Source organism: Leptosomus discolor, chromosome 15 (assembly GCF_034619465.1).
Source record: "Leptosomus discolor isolate bLepDis1 chromosome 15, bLepDis1.hap2, whole genome shotgun sequence".
Lineage (NCBI taxonomy): Eukaryota > Metazoa > Chordata > Aves > Leptosomiformes > Leptosomidae > Leptosomus > Leptosomus discolor.
In genome coordinates this window covers 4634235-4652973 of record NC_141405.1, presented here as the reverse complement: position 1 = coordinate 4652973, position 18739 = coordinate 4634235, and the positions used below count along the sequence as shown (strand labels likewise).

The 18739-nt window shown below is 60.3% G+C and overlaps 2 protein-coding genes across 5 annotated transcripts in view; both read left to right on the top strand.

The window, feature by feature from the left end:
• RPTOR (regulatory associated protein of MTOR complex 1) overlaps window positions 1-3161 on the top strand; it is a 148754-nt gene extending 145593 nt beyond the window's left edge. For all 4 annotated transcript variants that reach the window (XM_086473480.1, XM_086473479.1, XM_086473478.1 and 1 more), the window contains 3 exons: window positions 793-909; window positions 1457-1586; window positions 3093-3161. In XM_086473480.1, the coding sequence (XP_086329606.1) occupies window positions 793-909; window positions 1457-1586; window positions 3093-3161 (316 nt within the window). The remainder of the gene's footprint in view (window positions 1-792; window positions 910-1456; window positions 1587-3092) is intronic.
• Window positions 3162-7302: 4141 nt separating this feature from the next.
• CHMP6 (charged multivesicular body protein 6) lies at window positions 7303-12080 on the top strand. The gene is made up of 8 exons (XM_086473688.1): window positions 7303-7365; window positions 7809-7918; window positions 8474-8561; window positions 9114-9200; window positions 9315-9380; window positions 9651-9731; window positions 10402-10456; window positions 11763-12080. Exons 1-8 carry the CDS (start codon window positions 7303-7305, stop codon window positions 11813-11815), a joined length of 603 nt encoding a protein of 200 aa, XP_086329814.1. The 3' UTR covers window positions 11816-12080.
• The last annotated feature ends 6659 nt before the right edge of the window (window positions 12081-18739 follow it).

Genomic DNA, 18739 nt, shown 5'->3' with positions numbered 1-18739 from the left:
TGGATGAGTTGATTTTGAATTTAATTTCCGTAAGAGACTTTTCTGTTTGTCTTGCTGTACCCCAGTTGACCAGTCTCTTACAAAGAGCTCAGGAGAACAGATGTACCATAGCAAAATCTTCAGCCCTTGGTTCTGGGGCTGTAGGACGAAACGCACCCTCTTCACACCCATCTTTGGGATCACTTAATAACAAGAAATCGTTTGTCTTTGGGAGGTGCTCGATCTAAGCCCTGTGTCTGGCCGCTGCCACTGTCGCTTTCCCCACCCTCTCTTCGCTGGTCAGGTCACAGAGGGCTGACGCGTCGCCCGAGCAGCGGCAGGGTTTGTCCCGCCTGGTCCGCAGGGCGCTCTGGGCAGCCAGGACGTGCCTCCGTGTCCAGCCGTTCGGCCTAACGGGTGGTACCAGCAGATCCCATCTGGTTCGAGGTTCCTGATCTCATTTCCTACTGTGCAAAGGAGAGGGAGCTCGGGTCTGACGTGCAGCTCGGCGTGTTGAGTCTGACACAACAGTAAAGGCACTTAGGCTCAGCGATGAGCTGCGAGCGATCAAAGTAACAATGGATCGCTCCTGAGGGCAGCGGCCGAGCGGTTTGCACGGCGCTTATGCGTTGTGGTTGGTACTGAATGTAAGTGACGTCAGTGGGAATTCAGCCGTCGGTCCGTGCCTTCTCCGTCCTCGTTTTCCGATGGGGCGGCCAGCGCACGGGCAGGCACACGGCTCGAGGCCCTGGGCTCTAGGGCCGGGTTTGGTTTTGGGTGCAGCCTGACGTTGTGAAACTCCTGTGTTGGCAGCGTCAACGGAGACGTGCGGTTCTTTGACCCCCGGATGCCGGAGTCCATGAAGGTCCTTCAGATCGTCAAAGGGCTGACAGCCCTGGACATTCACCCACAAGCCAACCTCTTTGCGTGGTAAGTTCTTGTTTCGTCTCCTGCGTCCCTGGGGTGGGCGGCGAGGACGATTGTCTCTGCAGACATCACGTGGGGTTTCGCTGGTTTGGGTTTAACCTCCCCACAGACAGTGCAGCTTCTTTCCTGCGTTTCCAGCTCCGGAATTTTATCCCTTGCGTGCTTGAGTGAAACCTGCGCACTGGTGGCTTGGAGGGGCGGTGTGTGCAGTCTCACGCTCCGGTCGGGTCCCTGTTCAAGGTCCTTGTAGGTATTTTTGGGCTCCGAGTGGGGACCAGCAGCTGCTCCTGGAGAATGCTGGGGGATTCACTTTCAGTGTGCGAGTGCCTCAGCTCTTGGTGCTTTTCTGTCTCGGTGTAAGAGGTAGCAGTGGTTCAGCCTTTCCGTGGCGCTCTGCCCTGTGGGTGCAGTCAGTCTCCCCGTTACAAGAACTCACCGCGCTGCTCCGATAAACAGCTGGGGTCAACACAGCCAGGAGGGCCCGTAGGCAGCAGCGCTGTTGTGACTGCAGCGTCCTCGGTGACACCGTCCTCTCTTGATTCCTTCCCAGTGGCTCCATGAATCAGTTCACTGCGATCTACAACGGGAACGGGGAGCTGATCAACAACATCAAATACTACGATGGTTTCATGGGACAAAGAGTTGGCGCCATCAGCTGCCTGGCGTTCCACCCGCACTGGGTCTGTATGCTCTCGGAATTCGGATCTGGCAAACGCCCGCGGTGAGGGGGGAAAGGCGCAGAGACTCTTCCAGCACCGAGCGGTGCTGCCTCAGCCTGGGTTGGGCCTGACTCAGCCCAGGCCCTCGGTGCTTGTCCCCTGGGCTGGTCCGGTGACCGCACTGGTGGTGCCGCCAGTGCTGCCGGTTTGTGCTGTGTGCTGGAGCAGGATTCCCGGCGGCCAAGCCCTTTTTACCTGCAGATCGACTCCATAAACCATTCCCATTTCTCCCTATTGCTCTGGGCCCACAGCCTGGCTTAGCTCTCTGGCTCTTGCCCCAGAAGATGCCTGAGGTGAATTGCCTGGAGGTGACCGGGGAGGTGCAGCCTCTCACTTCCAACGTGCAAGATTTTACGGGTTTGTTTATTCCGTGCCTCTTCTCTGGCAGACGGGGGGGGGCTCACCCCTGTGTATCTGGGGCTGCTTTTACAGCGCCTTGTGTAAGGCTTTAGGAAAACCTAATGCTGTGCGGTATGAAAGTGAGAGAACTGCCAAAGTCAAAGGCGTAAGCTGGTGAAGTGTAGAAGGAATCAGAGCAAAAATTTCAGAATACATCACAGCTGAGGTGGCTCCGCAGCAGTTGTTGGAGAGAGAACGTGGTTGCTGCTTAGTTGGGAGGCAGGTGCCCGTCTGCTCACAGACTTCGGCTCACCTGGAGACGGGAATAAAGGAAGGGGATGGGAAGTGTAAGAAAACGGCGTGAATGGAGAGGAAAACCCAGAGGAGGTTAAAGGCGGCGTTTAGACGGGTATTTTAGCGCCCTGCAGTGCAGAACACAAACACCTCCTGTGTCACGGGGAGGAGCGGTGGGAACGATAAAGGGCCTGGAGGAGAGGAGGGCAGAGCTGTGCTGCCCTGGGCTTGGCATTAGGTGGGCAGGGAGAGGGCGGGCAGTCGTCCTGCCGGGGCTGCGTGCGCCCTGATCCTGGAGGCAGCGAGATGAAGGGAAGCTCATCTCCTCCCTTCTGAAAAGCCGCTTTGCAAACAGCTGAAGAGCGATTCTGCTGCCCTGGGGTTTGGGGGATGGAGAGGGAAGTGGCTCATCATCCCAAATGGTGTTTTGCTCTTTCCGTAAGCGAGCAAAGCCCTGTCCAGCCTGGGTCTCGGCAGCTGGGTTGTTCCTGGGCCTCTCAGCGGAGGGGATGCTCGTTTTCCATCCAGGCGACTGTTCCTAACGAGCAGATCTGCAGCCATTTAGAAAAATCATGTTAGCAGTTGGCCACTAATAGTCACCATAATTTTTTCCCCTCTGGCTGAAATGGGCACATAACTCGCGGGGACGATGTAGGTGCTGGCAGGAACGTCGGCAGAGCTGCGGCGGCAGATGCGCTGCGGCGCTTTCGAGCGTCTGGGCGCTGCTGCTGAAAACGTCACCCGCTCCCGGTTTGCCGTGGCACCGGCGCGCTCACCCCGGTTTGCCAGGCTGCCTGGCACCGGCACGCTCACCCCGGTTTGCTCTCTCCACAGCCTCACCTGGCCGTCGGGAGCAACGACTACTACATCTCGGTGTACTCGGTGGAGAAGCGGATCAGATAACGGCTCGTGGCAGCGGCACTGGAGAGGGGAGTCCCAGCGGGCAGGGCCGTGTCTCACCCATCATGTACATAGTGAAATTATCGACTTGAATGTTTAGTGTTGGCTGCTGCTGCAACCCGTAACTTGAACGGTTTTTTTTCTGACTTAGCTACTGATGATTTTGACAAGGGGAAGAGAGACAATCTCCTCTTTTTTTTTTTTTTTTTTTCCCCCCTCCAGCTATATCCTCTAAAAGCTGCAGAAAAGAACATTTTATTTTTGTTTCCAGTGGTTGGCTTCTCTGTTAGAAACACGGCTCCTGAGCTTGGAAGGACTGGAGGAGGCAATACCCTTGACAAGGGCTTTCTGGTTTAGTCTTTGTTCCTGTGTTGTGCTGGAGCGTAGGTTGCTTTAAGGACCGAAGTCAGGACTCACCTACAGCTCTGTGCACTCCACCGGACCACGGGACCCCTCCAGCTGCTGCCTACCCTGTGCCAAATGGTAATTCCTCGAGAGGGCAGCGAGACGCGAGCTGTCTGTCTGCAGAACCACGTCCGTGCTCCTGCGCTGCCCAAGCGCGGGCAGGAGAGGCAGGAAAGCGTCTCCTCTGCGCGAACCTTGTCCCCTCCGCAGTGTCCTCTCCAGCGGGAGGTGACTTGGTGGCAAGGGGAGGCAGGGATCCTGGGGAAAGGGGCTTGAGGAGGTGAGCCGGGTGGGATGGCACCGTGCCATACGGTTGCACATACGGGAGGAAGAGGGAAGAAAGAACGAACGTCTCTAAGGTCCCAACGAGCCTGGAGCGAGTCACGCGTGTCACTGCTTTCCACCCACGCACGCGGTGCTGCTGGAGAGGTCTGGGGTGTCTCGGGCACTGTCACTTCTGCAGTCGCTGTCCTTCTGCCCACAGGGAGCTCCACAAACACGTTGGACAGCCTGGGAGCTCTGCCCAGCCACCGAGGGAGGCTCCGGGTTCAAGCCACGGGCTGTCATTTGCTGCGACCTGCTGGTGTTCAGCGAGGTGGTGGTCAGGAGAATTTGCACACTCGCGGCTGCGCGTACGCAGCTGCACACGTGGCGTGGACGCGGCTGTGGCTCGTCCGCCTGTCCCTGCAGAACTGCAACCTCACGTGGTGAGAGCACGAGAGAATCACTGAAGGGGGAAGGCAGCGGGTCATCCCGCTTTGGGCAAAACAGCTTTGTCCCAGCGAGGTAGGGAGGAGCCCGCTCCGTTCTCTGCACCTTCTGTGTCTGAATAATGAATGTTTCTGTCCCCTGAAACCCGTGATGGGTCTGGAGATGGTGTGGGGAAGGGGTGGGCAAAGCCAAAGGGCAAGTTTCCTTCAAGTGCTGCTGGGGTGTGATGTAGCCGGCCAAGAACAAGAACTTGCACTGTGCAGAAACCACAGCGGTGACAAAGGTTGACCTGTTGAGTCCAGAAGTCCCCAGTTTTCCTTCCAGCTGGTGTCATGGGGCCTTCAGGCTCCCAGCAAACTCTGCCAGCAGTGAGGCTGATGGTGAAGGAAATACTAATGAGGGAAGGGCTGAGAAACGTCCTCACCCTGGGCGGATGGTGGCTTCGCCTCTGCCACGGCACCTACGGAGTACGGCTGACCTGTCGCCGCTCCTCGTACCCCAGATCCTCGTGTTTCCTCCAGGGGCTGAGGCAGCAGGGCCGCGCAGGAGCCGCGGGGGTGGCCCAGTGGCTGTCCCAGGCTGCGGGGAAGCCGAACGCAAAGCACCATACGCACGGCTGGGCACTGGCTTCGGGGTGAGGGTCCTCGAACCGCAGCGGCGGAGCAGATGCCAACAGCCGAGCGCCGTGTCCCGACCCTGAGCTCCGTCGCTGCCCCCCCCCCCGCCCCGTAGCGTGGAGGCTGAGGGCCACTTCACAGGATGATGAATCAAAGGCTTTAAACTTCAGAAAAACTACCTAAAAGTCCACTTTTAAGTTACCAAAAGTTAATTATGGTCTAACAGAGCTGTGCCTCTTCCCGAACTGCTCCCGTGCTGCTCCGGTCCCAGTGGTACGCACCTCCTCCACCCTGCCCATGCCAGGGGCCATCGAGGGGCGGGCGAGCATGGCGCCGGAGTTTGGGATCTACACGTAACCGATTAACATACACAGCTTAAAAAAAAAAAAAAACCAGATTTTTAACTTATATCAGTGTATTCATTAAAGGAACAAGGAATACCTGGCCAAATGCGAAGGTGCGAGGTGGGAAGCTGCTGCTCCCTCCAGCGCGCCCCAGTGCCAGCCAGCCCCTGCGGCCAGGAGGTGGGTTTTTAACTAGCTCGGCCTGTTTCGCTTCATCTAAGCGTGTGCGTGTGTGGGCTCTATTTTCACAGGTCTGATGCAGAGATTCAATCATGAAGTTTAACCAAGGATCTGGAGAGCATCCTACCTAAAAGTTCACTTATCTCTATTTATTTTACAAAAATAAAAAAATATAAAAAAACCACACGATTGTAATGTGAGAGTAAATTACAAACAAATAAATGGTTAATAAAAAATAAATGCAGAAACATTTCCCTGTCTGAGGATCATTTCCTAGGGGAGAAGTGGAGAGGGGGGACAGCTGTGGCCCAAGAAGGAACCGAAACTCTCTGGGTCTTCAGGAGCTGGGACGGGCAAGCGGGAGGAGCTGCTGGGGCCACCATCCAAGCTACCAAAAGGTGGGTCATGTCCCTGCTGCCCCTCGGAAGGACGGCAACAGCAGCACTGGACGTCTGCACGGGCACCGGCGGGGTTAGAGGCTCGGCGTCGCTAGGGCCATGGCGCCAGGGACCACCTTCCACACGGTTTTATTTCTGTCATTCCTCCCCTCAGCCCCCTGCCGCGCCGCAGGACAGCGTTGCCTTCGCAGCAGCAGCAGCGGGGATGCCAGGGCCGGTCTCTAATCACCTTCTCCAGAGGTGAAACCGCCATCGGGGTGTGGGGCAGCGCAGAACGAGCGGTTGGGTGATGCGGGGTGAACCGCAGCGGGAAGAGGAGGCGTTTTCTGGCATCTCGCCTCGCAGACCCCAGTTGTTGAGGGGAGCTTTGGTGGCTCCGGGGGGTGCCGCGCTGCAGGCACTGGGTGTCCAGAAATAACGGCGTTCGGACTCGGCAGGCGCGACTGGGGACGTGGTGCCACCCTGGCTCTTCCTCGGGGCAAAGCCCTGCGGGTGGGTTTTGGCGAAGCTGTGGGACACAGGAAAGGAGAGTGGGGATGGCTCTGGGCGTGGGAGCAGTGGGGCAGGATTCGCACCCCTCAGGGTGAAAGCCTCGGTGTCCCAGTGGGCCCAGTAAAGCCGAGGTGACAGCTACCGCCACGGCCTGTCGCAGCCCCCAGCTGCACCCCCTCGCCCCGCCATCGGGCCGTTTGCAGTGGGGCCACGTTCGCTTCTCCTGCCCAACCACCCTCAGGGACCCCAAACCCACGGGCAGCGCCAGAGCCTCTCCTGGGTGGGGACACGGGGACAGGTCCCTGGGGGGGCAGATGGGGGTGGGGGTCTCCATCACTGCCCCACAGCCCTGCCCCACCACATCCCCACGGTGCCCCCAGTGCCCCATCCTCTGCCCTGCAGCACCCCAGCCCCTACAGCCCCTGCTCCTTAAGGCCACCATCCCCTATACACCCATCCCCATGTACCCCCCATCCTATATACACCCATTCCCTATAGCCCCCTATACCACTTACACCCTATAGCCCCTCATCACCTATAGCGCCCCATCCCCTATACCCCCATCCCCTGTACCCTGATCCCCTAGCCCCGAATCCCCTATAGCACCTCCATCCCCTATATCCCCATCTCCTATACCCCATTGCCAATAACCCCCTCCCCTAGTACCCCCCATCCCCTACAGTCCTTCATCACCTATAGCTCCTGATCCCCTAGTCCCCCGTCCCCTATATCCCCATCCCCTATACCCTCCATCCCCTATCCCCTCCATCCCCTATAGCCCCCCCATCCCCTACCTCCCCGCCCCTCCCTCCCGCTCCCCGCCCGTTCCCGTCGCGTCCCCATAGCGCCCCCCAGTGTCACTTTCCCGCCATTGCGCCGCGCTCGCCTTCGCGTTCTGCCAGGCCGGGCCCTGCGCAGCCGCCGTCGAGGGGGCGGGGCCAGAGCGGGGCGGGGCGGCCGCGCCGCCCGGGGCAGGAGCGGCGGCGGCGGCGGGGCCATGGGGAACCTCTTCGGGCGGAAGCGGCGGAGCCGCGTCACGGAGCAGGACAAGGCGGTGCTGGTGAGCGCGGCGGCGGGCCCGGCCCCCGGGAAGGCCTGGGGCAGCCCCCGCCCCGCTGCAGGCCGGGCCGGGGCCGCGGGGGGAGGCTGGGCCTGGGGCCGGGCCGGGGCCGTGGCGGGAGGCCGGGCCCGGCTCGGTCAGCGCCGCCGCCTTTCCCCGCGCAGGAGGCGGCAGAGCCGCTGTGCCCGGGCTGGCCGCCGCCCTGCGGGCCCGCGGGGGCCGGAGCGGGTGGGGTCTGCCGGGTCCCCGCGCTGCGGAGGGCGCTCGGAGGGGGCGAGGCCGGGGGGATGTCGGGTGGCTCTGGCGGCGGCTGCCGGTGTAGCTCCGGTGTTTGTGATCCGGGGAGGGGAGAGCGGGCGGGGGCGGCTGGGCCCTTCTGGGAGTGCTGGAACCTTCAGGGCTCGGCTGGTGACGGGTCGGTCTGTCTGTCCGTCCCTCTGTAGCAACTGAAGCAGCAGCGAGACAAGCTGAAGCAGTACCAGAAGCGGATAAGCCTGAACCTGGAGCGGGAGCGAGCACTGGCCCGGCAGCTGCTGAAGGAGGGCAAGAAAGAGTGAGCGGGGGGGGGGGGCGGGGGGGGGCCGGCAGTGGGAAGCGAAGGGTTACTGAACCGCCGGTGTCGGTGAGCTGCGGAGGTGTCACCCGTTCCCCCTTCAGGGAGGATGATTAGTTGAAAGCTTTACACTTGCAGCCGAGAGAGGCTGAGTTCTGCAGCTGGTGTTCAAATGGGTCTCCAAAAAGTGGCCGTTTCCTGACCGCAGCGTGTCGGTGGCACGTGTGGGTGGCACGTCAGTGGCCGTCCCTTACATCTGGTTCTGAGTGTGTATCACGAGCCCTTTGTGCAAGGACTTGGTTTTGCGTCGCGACAGCACCAATGGCCCAGTGAAGTCCCAATCCACAACAAATACACCTAAATTTTCAGGCACCAGGTTTATGATTAATTTGCTCACCCTTATTCTTCACAGGAGCTGTTCAGAGCTGTCATTTAATTTGCAGATGATTTTTTTTCTCCTTTTGGAAAGAGCACAAACCAATTATGGCTTTGGCTGGTTCTTTTAGGCTTTATTTGCGTTCATCCGTGCTGAGTTTTCCTTCTGTTTTCCCTCAGGAAAGCCATGCTCTTGCTAAAGAAGAAGCGGTACCAAGAGCAACTCCTAGATAAAACAGAAAACCAAATCAGCAACTTGGAGCGGATGGTAAGCGAGGAGCAGTCGCTGTGGGCTGTGAGCGGCCCGCTGCAGCCTCTCTTCTGGGGTGGGGGTTCCTCTTGGTTGTGCGGGATAGCACTGCAGCTGCCAGGGCCTGACGGGGTGTAGTTCTGTGCCCGAAGGGGAGATGTCTCTGAAATCCTACGTGTGCCGTGGTGCTTCCCGAAAGAACCGAGTGGGGAGCGCGTTCTGCGTCTGCAGCGCCGGTTACGTGTTGGACACGGGTTTTGTAAATCAGCAGAACTTCAGTCAGAGTGTGGGCAGCTGCCTCGGTGTCAGAACTGGATGTGTTTGCTCTGGGGTGGCCCTGGGAACTACGGCCTCAGCTTCAGCTGTCAGCTAGAAAACCAGTTCAGGGGCTGCTGGATGTGCTTGTGCATCCTGTGCTGAGGCTTTTTCTGGGCGTGTTTCTCACTCCTGGTCACGAGAGAAAGGGCTCTCGGCCGGTTCCTCCCTGCAGCTTCTCAGGGCGTCTTGGCAGCCCGGCCACCGATGGGAATGTGCAGCCTGGGATGTTTCCCCTTCTCTGCTCTGTTTCAGGTCCAGGATATTGAATTCACCCAGATCGAAATGAAGGTCATTGAGGGCCTGAAAATAGGCAACGAGTGTCTGAACAAGATGCACCAGGTGCGTGTGACCCCGTGGGCTGAGCGGGCTTCTGCCTGCGACGGGGCAGAGCCCCGACTGCCCGGAGCTCCCCGCAGACCCCGCTCACGCCTGGGTTTTGGCTCTTTCCTTCAGGTTATGTCCATAGAAGAAGTAGAAAGAATAATAGGGGAAACCCAAGATGCCGTGGAGTACCAGCGGGTACGTACTACCCGTGTGCGCGGCTGCGAGCAGGGGCTGCCGCCGGGCAGAGCCTCCCTGATGGCCGTGGTGCTCCCAGCCTTGGTGAAGGGGCGATCGGGTTGGGAGTTAAAGCTCAGTTGCCTCCAGAAAAATTGGCTCCGTTCAGTTTTCGGAGCAGCCCTTCACCCCGCACTGGCGTTGCTCCCCCACGTGCACACCGTGCTACGAGCCGTAGAGCCTCCGCTGCGCTGCCGGTGACTGGAACGTGTCTTCTCCTCTCCTGTGCAGCAAATCGATGAGATCCTGGCTGGCAGCCTCACCGAGGAAGATGAAGATGCCATTCTAGAAGAACTAAACGCTATTACTCAGGTAGGACTGATGTCTTGTAACGACTTTAAATGCACATTTTCAGGGAGCTGTTTGTAATAGGGGAGAAAGTATCGTTTTCTCACTCTCCGTAGTTTATCCTGTTCTGCCAGAGATCTCAGTTTTGCCTGTTCGTGCCCGGTTATTGTGTCATCAAAGATCAACCTCGTCACTGCACAGACAGGGGCCATTTAAAACCAGGGTGCCCCTAAGGGTTGTCGTTATTTGCTGTCTGCTGCAGTCAGGTGGTCTCTGTTCTCGCTCAGTATCTGTTCCACGTCACCAGATGAAGATCTTGGGAGCGCTGGGTGATGCTCAGGTGACAGGAGCCGGTGCCCGTTATCACCCCCACCATCTCCGTGGGGCCAGTGGCTCTTCCGAGCAGTGGCTGGGTTTGGCTCCCCTGGAGGAAGCGTGCAGCCAGTGGGGACTAGGGTGGAGAGGCTCGGCAGTTAGCGTTGCTCCGAGGAGCCCCCTCGCTGGTACAGCCTCGTTTATGAATTAAACCCCCCTTGTGCTCAGTTACTGGGCAGCGCTGAAGGCCGGGGCCCTTCCTGCAGTTCAGTTTGTCCGTGAAACCTCGTGCCGTTGCTCCCGGCACGTCTGTGTGCGGTGCTCACGCCTGTGGCCGCTGCCTGCCCCGTGTCATGTCTTGCCTTCGATGTTTTTGCAGGAACAGATGGAGCTCCCAGAAGTTCCCTCTGAGCCGCTCCCGGAGAAGATCCCAGGTACGCCGGTCTGCTCTGCGGCTTTGGCTTCTTGTGCTTCTCGGTCCCTGCTGTAGTCTGACCCTCTCCTGCTGGAAGCGTTGTCCCAGTGAACGGGAGGGAGTATAAACTGGTTTAAACCCCGTTGGTCGGGGCTGCGCAGGCGTCCCTCGCGTGGCTCGGGCAAACCCAGCTGACCCTTTACCGTGGGAGGACCCAGGGCTCCAGTCTCTTTGTTCGGTTGGCGTCTGGTCCTTCCTCTGGTTACGCCGCTGCCACATGTTGTACCTGCTGGGAGTCTGGCAGCTGCCTTGGAACACCCACTGCACGTCCCACTGTGACCGTGACCCGGGCAAGACTTTCTCACACGTGTCGTCGCAACGTGCTGGAGCAGCTTGTTGTGATGGCGGGTGTTGGTGTGGCCGCTGCCCAAACTGCCTTTCGCTGGGGTTCCTGACGCCCCGGAGCTCTCGTGACCCTGCCGCAGGTGACAGCCGTCACTTTGAACCAGCTGACGGGGACCGCTGGGGTCCCACAGCTCCGGGGCTGTTGGAGCGTGAGCTCCACCCAACTGGTGCTACTGGTGTGATCGCTCCCGAGTGATCCAGACCCCCAGCAGCAGCGCTGGCATGACGAGGGAAGCGGGAGAGAGCTCCTGAAGCGGTGAGAGCAGCCGCACGGTCGAGCCGTCACAGGGTGTCACCAGGTGTCCGTGGGGACAGACGGGGATTAGGGCTGGACTCCGTGGGGTGCCAGGAGGTAAAGTCTGTGTCTCCTGGGCCAGCAGAGCACCGTCCTGCTGGGGGAACCTGGCGCTGTCAGAGGCAGTTTCCTCCGCATGGAATCTGCCCAGGAGAAACCTGGGATGTGGGGAACGGGGCTGGTCTGGTGAGGGGTGGTTGAGCGGTGAGCACGGGTCAGCTGTCGTCACTGGAGGCTGGCAGCAGGACGGCCAAACGAAACAGGAGCTGCCCCTGCTGCCTGCGGTGGTGGAGCCTCCTTTAGGCTCATGTGGTCAGGTCGGGGGCGGGAGGGAAAAGCTTGGCTGCCCTCGGGAGCCGCTCGCTGCCCTGGGTCTGCGTGGCTGGGCTGGCGGCTTCCTGAGGTGGTGTTGGTCCGTTCTGAACTGTCTGAGTTCTTCAAGTGCTGTGGAAAAGGGGGGCGTCCGCGACACGTGCAGTTATTTATAACGACCTTTTGTTAGTCCTGCGACTTTCCAGGTGCTGCGCGAGCATTCGTTGCTCTACAGAGAAGTGGATTGTGAGCCCTGGTTCTGGGGGTTTTTTACACTCTCTGTTTCCGTAACAAGTTTCTTTTTCTTCCACAGAAGCATCACCCGTCAAGAACAGGCCAAAAGCAGAACTGGTGGCAGCATCTTAACTCCCACTTCGGGGGATTCCCCCACGTACCTTTCACCCAGGACAGTTTGCCATCCCAGTGTGTGCTGGGAACGAGCAGTGCCGTGGCAGCGTCCCAGCTGTGCTGGGCGGATTGTGGAGCAGGATTCCCCGCGCAGGGTGGGGAACCTCAGCTGATTATTGCTCTTGTATCAAGATTATTTTCTAGTGCTTTCTTTTTTTGTAACTTAAATTCTGAACTCACTCAGCTGCGCTGTCTCCGGATTAAACGACGGCTCTCAAACTGCCGAAGCCAAACGCTTTCTTTAGGTTTGATCTCAGCGGTGAACCTGCCTCTGCCCTGACCAAGCGAGGCCCCAGGAAGTCGCACCCTCGGAGCCATCGTGTGTGTGAAACAGCTGCCCTGGGCGAGGACGAGCCGCTGCCCTCGGGAGCCTTCCGGACCGCGCTGCTGTCTGCGCTCCCTGCGGCCCCGTCGCTTTTCCTCCTCTGATCCGGTTTGTGGAAGGGCCGGCGGCGTCTCTCGTCCACGTCGGGGTCAGACCGGCTGGCGGGGCGCAGGCGCGGGCAGGGGGCAGCAGCCGGGCGGGGGGCAGAGAACCTGAGCTTCTGGGGGCAAAACGGTCGAAAACGGCTCCGTCAGCCGCGTGTCAAACCAACTGGGGCGCAAGGGGGTTTCCTTCGAGCGAAGTTCAGGGGCGGCTTGGCTTTGCCTTCACCGGCAGCAGCACCAACAGGGGGAAGAGCCCGGTCTCGGTGCGGGGTGAAGAGCTGCCCTCTGGCTGGGCGCGAGCAGCGATCCCGTTCAGATCCCGCTCTGCCCACCCGCCTCCAGTGACCCCTGGTGCTGAGTCAGACCTGGGGTGACAGCAACCTGGGGAGCCTCTTAAATTGCAGCAGGGAGTCTCCTGCCTGCGTTACGAGCCAGGAGTCCTCCCTTGGTGGCTCCGCACCATGTCAGAGTTCACCTTCGCAGCGTTCAGCTGGGCTGAGACCGAGCCTGCTGCCAGCTGTCGGCTCGCGTGGGATGTTTCCTCGTGGGGTCAGGGACAGGGAAGGTCGGGCTGGGGTAAGCGTGAGGCTCGTTCCATACCAGGCATGAGGCGTGAAGCTCCTTTAATCAACACTCCAGACTCTGCTCAATACGCAGGCAGAGGGGAGACCGGTTCCTTCTGAGCCCCCGCCGTGGGGGACAGTCTGGTGCTTCACACGGTGCGGCGGGACGCGCGGGTCGGCGCGGCTGATGGAGGGCTTGGAAAGCCGCCTGGCCAGCCAGGTGGTGGGCAGACTTGGCTGTTCTTGGAAGCGAGCTTACTTGCCAGCTTGCAGATGCTCTTCAGGACACTGCAGATCTTTATTTACTACATTCTTGAAGCCACAACCCTTAAACCTTGTTTCTGTGACAGCAGGAGGACCGGAGGGTCCTTGGAGACTGCCTGTGACTGCCTTTGGGGTTATGTGATCTGGTGCTAGACAACAACAAGTAATCCCAGGGGCTGTGCTGCCCTCCACGTGGGTTTCAGTTGTGCTTTCCGTGTCGTCTCCCTCTGTGATGTTCCAAAGACTGGCCGGGGCACCCTTGTCCTCCCGCCTCCATCTTCAGGGCAGCAGCACCTCGGGGCTGCCCGATTTCCAGTTCCGCTGCACGCTCTTCATTAACGTTTCACGACAAAGCTGGGGTCCCCCAAGCCTTGGACCCCCGTTTACGAACCTGGGCACCTTCAGCAAACAAAGAGCTCTCTGGAATCGGCAGAGTGGGTTTGAGCCGCTCCCTGTGCCTGTGCAGAAGGCGCCGTGACCCCGGCCAGTGTCTGGAACAGCCGAACCCATCACCCAGTTGCCACAGCCGGGGCTGAGAGGGGCCAGGGCTGTGTCCTGCTTTTTTCTCCAGGCGAGGCTGTTGCTCTGCTCCGGGCGAGCATCCCCTGCCTTGCATTGCGCGCTGGTTCCACCAGAGAGAGCCTCGGCCTCAGCAGCCCCGGGCTGTCGGTTCTTCTGCAGCGTTTTTCCTTCAAGGCTCCTTCAGCCCCTCGCTGGCCTGGCGGCGTCGGCATGTTCCGTTTTACCCTGTTTGATTTTGTGATTCAGAGGAGCGAATGCTGGACTCTCCGACAAGGTCCGGGAGGGACCTTTCCCGGGAGCACAGCTCCTGCTGCTGGCATGTCGTGTAAGCCCTGTCAGACGGGGCTGGCACACACGTCCCCGCCGACGAGGAGGGAGAGACCTCAGTCCCTCTGCTCCAGTTCTTTGTGTCATGAATGTCCTGGCAGCAAGAGAGACGTGAGGCAACCGTCCCCCGGGGAGGCTGCGGCGAGGCTGGGCCGGGTGCCGGTGGGGGCCGGGTGCCGGTGAGGGCCGGCGGGGCGCTGAACGCCCCGTGCTCTCGGGTGGAAGGTGGTCCAGAGAGGGAGGGGGTTAGTGCTGAAGGGGTTAATGCGGCTCCTTGGATCTGTTAATACAGTAAAGAGGCCGTTTACTGTGCTAACAGGAAGGTTTGGAGCAGATTGCCAAGAGCTTCCTCTTCTAATCCCTGCACCAAACAGATTGTACTGTGTCTCCTTGAGAGGAAGAGCCAGGAGTGGTGTGTGACCTCTGTGGTGTGCTGTAACAATAAACGATTTCTAATGGTTTCACCCATTCCTCTTCCAGCCTCGTGTTTTCACAGTAAATGTTTTGGATGAGCAAGAGCTGCCTCCCTCCTCGCTCCCTGCTCCTGGGAGAGGTGTGGGCAGGAGATTTCGGAACAGGCTCCGTGTGTAATAGCGAAACACCCTGTGTGCCCGGCTGGTGCGGGACGGCCCGGCTGTCACAGACAGCGGCGGTGCCCTGGCACAGCCGGCAGCCAAGGGCAGAGGAGCCGCGGGGTGTTTGAGAGGGCCAGTACGTCGGGTTGGTGCTGCCAAGGTAGAGCAGCCCCTGCCTGTGCTGCAGGACCCTGCCCGCCTGTCCCACCTCCCTAGTGGGGCAGGTACCCCCGGAGAAACGCTTCCAGGGGAAAAGGGCTCTCGTGGGAGGCAGGAATGAGGGGCTGGAGCCCAAGACAATGGCGGGGATGTTTGGAACGGCAGCCTTCCTGCCCTTAGGCTGGCGACAAAGCTGAACTGTTCGGGGTGTTTTGTTTTTTCAGGAATTATTCTGGAATTGTTGACAAACTGGGCAATAAACAACCCGCGCCTGGACCCTGGACTCACAGGGAGCACGTGGCTCTGCCCAGATCACAGCAGTGGCCGCCTTGTCCTCCACCTGGCCTGGCTGGGGTCTGACCTCCCCTCCCTCAGCAGGATTTTCTGCTCAGTGGGGTTGTCCAGCCACCCCAAGCAGCCCCCACGGACCCCCCGTGCGTGACTGTCACCTGTTCCAAACAGGCACCGTTCGCCGGAGCAGAGCCATAGCGCAGCACCCGCTTCCCGCTCAGTCCCCGAGGGTGGCACCGCGGGGGCAGGACGAGGGGCCAGGGATGTGTCTGAACCACCGCTTCGACACAATGGCTGGTTCCTCGTTATTTCGGATTTACCTCCCTTCTGGTGATGGGAGCACTGGGACGCCTCCAGGTCTCCCCCACCTGGGCCAGCTGGACCCTGGGCGGCGGCTCAGCCTCCCCCCAGTCCCTGCCGGAGGAGGTTCTGGGTTCCTGGGAAAGCAGCTGCTCCGTGTTTGATGGTGTTTAATGAACCCTCCCTTGTTCCCGCTCAGCTGTGGCAGTGGGGTGGGAGCTGGCACCCCGCAGTGCGAGCCCAGCGTGGAGCAATTCCAGCTGTGTTTTGGTTGGCCAGATGTTTAGTTCAATAGAGGAGCGTCCTCCCTCGAAGAAAGTCGTTGAGGCAACATGGCACGTTGCTAATTAAGCCCTGGAGAATACAAGCAACCTCAGCTCTTCCTCTGCCACCCCCAGGCAGCACCCAGAGCCCTCCCTGGTCCCCCCGGCCCTGGCACGGCCCTGCCTCCCTGCCGGAGGCACCAGAGAGGTTCGGGCCACTGGCTAAACACCGCGGCCAACCTGCCCGTTACCAGCACAGAACGTGTGAAGGTGACGATGAATTTCAGTCCCTTCACGTTTGCAGGAGCAGGTGATTTGTCACTCCTCCCGGAGTGGCTGCCGGAGTCTCTGTGGCATTTCCAACTCTCCGCTCGGTGCTGCCGGATCCGGCCACTGTGGCATTTAACGTGACTTGTGTGGCAATCGTAGGATCATCGCCCGGCACAGGAGGCAGCGGCTGGGGGAAGGGAGAAGCTCCGCTGGGAGATGACGCTGCCTGTTCCCTGCTCCCCTCCGCAGAGAAGGTCCCTGTCCCTGGGGGATGCTGCCTGCAGCTCTGCCCGGCTGGGGACCGCTGCCTGCACGGACCCTCCTCCTGCCACCGTCCCTGGGAGCCACGCAGGAGGCTGTGGGGGAGAGGGAATTACTGCCAGCGTTATGCAAGCGGCATCGCCTTTAAATAGATTCAATGCTGTCCGGGAGGCAGCGGAGCCGCTGAACGTCGGCGTCCTTCGCTCGCTCGCTGGGCCTTTGTCGCCTTGTCCCACAGCCCACCCCCGCGACGCTCTGGAGGTCGCCTAGAAGTTGGTTTGGGGCAAAGGCCTCCTCGCCGCCCCGACGGCCTGGGAGCTACTCCCCCCTCTGCGTTCGATGGCAGCAGCCCTTTCACTCGGTGTTTAATTGAACCATGCAACGTGGCGGAGCCGTGGTAGTTTCTATGCCAACACAGCTGGATGGCGGCGCTGCCCGGGGAGGCAGAGGGACTGCCTGCGCGGGGCGACAGGGCTGCACCCCCTGACACGGCTGCACACCCCGACACGGCTGCACGCCCCATCGCTGAAATCTTTCCTGAACCACCCGTGGAAAAACCGTGGTGAGATGAAAATCCCAGTGGCAGCCAATCGACAGCCCTTTCGTCTGGGGCCAGTGGCTTTTTGGCACCAGCGAGCTCAGAGCCGTGGCGGGGGCACGGAGCATGGGGGGCTGGGGGGGGGAGGAGGGGCACGGTCCCACGGGTTTGCAGCTGCAGTCTGCCCCCTCAGCCCCGCTCGGTGCCCCCCAGCAGCGGCTCTCGGCTCCCACCCTGCTGGGAACAACCTCGCCGCGTCCTTTGTCCTCCACCCTCCTTGGCAAACACCGAGTCAGGCCCAGGCACCGCTCTGGAGAGACTTGCAGGGGGGTCTGCCATTAGCCTCCTCCTCCTCTTCATCCCTCCGCACCCTGAGCTCACCCTGCCCTGCACTGCCCTGCGCTGCCCTGCGTGGGGGGCTGAGCCCGAGGGGCACGGTGCTGCCCGCACTCGGGGGTAGCCCTGGTGGTTTTGCACTCAAAGCCTCGCAATGCCAACCCCCGCCCCGGCTGCACGCTCCGAACCCCTGGGAATCAGCCGCTGGCTCCTTCCTTTTCCCTGTTCACATACTTTAAGTGGCCCGGTGTCATGCTGAGTCACCAGCGGAGAGATGGAAGAGGCTTTGGCAGAGAACAAGCCCGAGTTTTGATAGTTCAACTGTGGGGGAAAAAAAAAAAAAAAAATCAGCGCAATTTCCTAATTAGAGCAGTGATGGGAACAAAGCAGATTTGTTAGAGAGTTGTGCGGCTGAGTTCGGGAATGTGACCTTTGCTGGCTCTTAGCGCTAGACAGGAGCTGCCGGTGTACGGTGGTGCTTGGCAGTGGCTGAAATGCTTCAGCGGTGACTGCTCTGACGTAGGAGAACCAGAATTTCACCTTCTGGGGGAAGCCAGACCCACGGCCAGAGCGGTGCCTAACGCGGAAGGAGCACTGGGAAGCTGCAGTTGCCCCTGGGTCACCCTCCTTCCTTATTTCCCCCAAATGTGGGCTGGTTTCCCTGCCCCGCAGTGGAATGTGGCTCCTCAAGTCGTAGGAGAAGCTGTGGACAAGCACTGGATGTCCTTGCAGGGCCAGCGCTGCCCTGATGAGTGACTGATGGTCCCCAGCCCTTGGCTGCCACCAGCCCGGCTGAGGGACCGGCTGCTCTCGGCAGGGGCTCCCAGCCGGCAGCGCGGGAGGGCTGATGCCAGGTTGCACCCAGGGCTGGAACAAGTCGCAGCCTGACAGCGCGCGATTAATCAGCAAGAGGAGGAAACGAGTGGAGACCAGTCCCAGGGCCGTGCCTGTGCCTTTGGATCGGGAGGAGACGATGCTCCCGCGTGAGCCCACCCGTGCCGAAAGGCTGGAGGTGCCGTGCGGGGACATGGGTGGCCTTGGGGCTGGAAGAGGAGCGGTGAGGATTCAGCATCGTGTGCTTCAGCCCCGAGAACCAGCGTTTCTGCTGCAGCCCAGGAGCTGGTCAGGGCTGCGACCGCCTGACTGAGCCCGTTGGATGAGGCCAGGGAACACACAGCCGTGACCGAGGGTGCTGTGGGGCCGGGGGTCTCGTACCAGCCCAGAGCAGCATCAGCTTGATGGAAAGGCAGAGGTGACAATGGGCAGGGAGAGGGCAGGCGACGGCAGCAGGGCCCGATCCTGTCTCTTCAGCCTCCTCTCTGTGAGATGCCCCTCTGCAACCGACTGGTCCTTCTCGGGCCGGCAGGGGCTGGGCAGGGTGGGAGGCAGCACCCAAAGGTCCCTACAGCATCCGGTGCCCCCATGCAACGCATCGGCTGGAGGCACTGCCCCGTACGCTCCCCTGAGTTCAGCAACGTGATGCAAAATCCCATCATGCCAATTATGCAAATCACATAAACTATTCCTGCTATTCAGAAGTATCCCCAGAGATCTCCTTAGCGATCTGTAATTCAGCATTACTCAGTCATGAACGCAGGAGCTGGGGCAGGTGAGGAGCAAGAGGGGCTCTGGGCAGCTCAGCAGCCTGGCAGCAAGGAGGAACCGCTGACCCCAGGACATTTTGGGGCTCCTCCGGAGCACACAGCACTGCTCCCCCGTCCGCTCCCAGCCCAGCATGGTTTAGCAGAGGGTGGGTTTGCTGTTTGCTTTGAAGCCGAGATTTC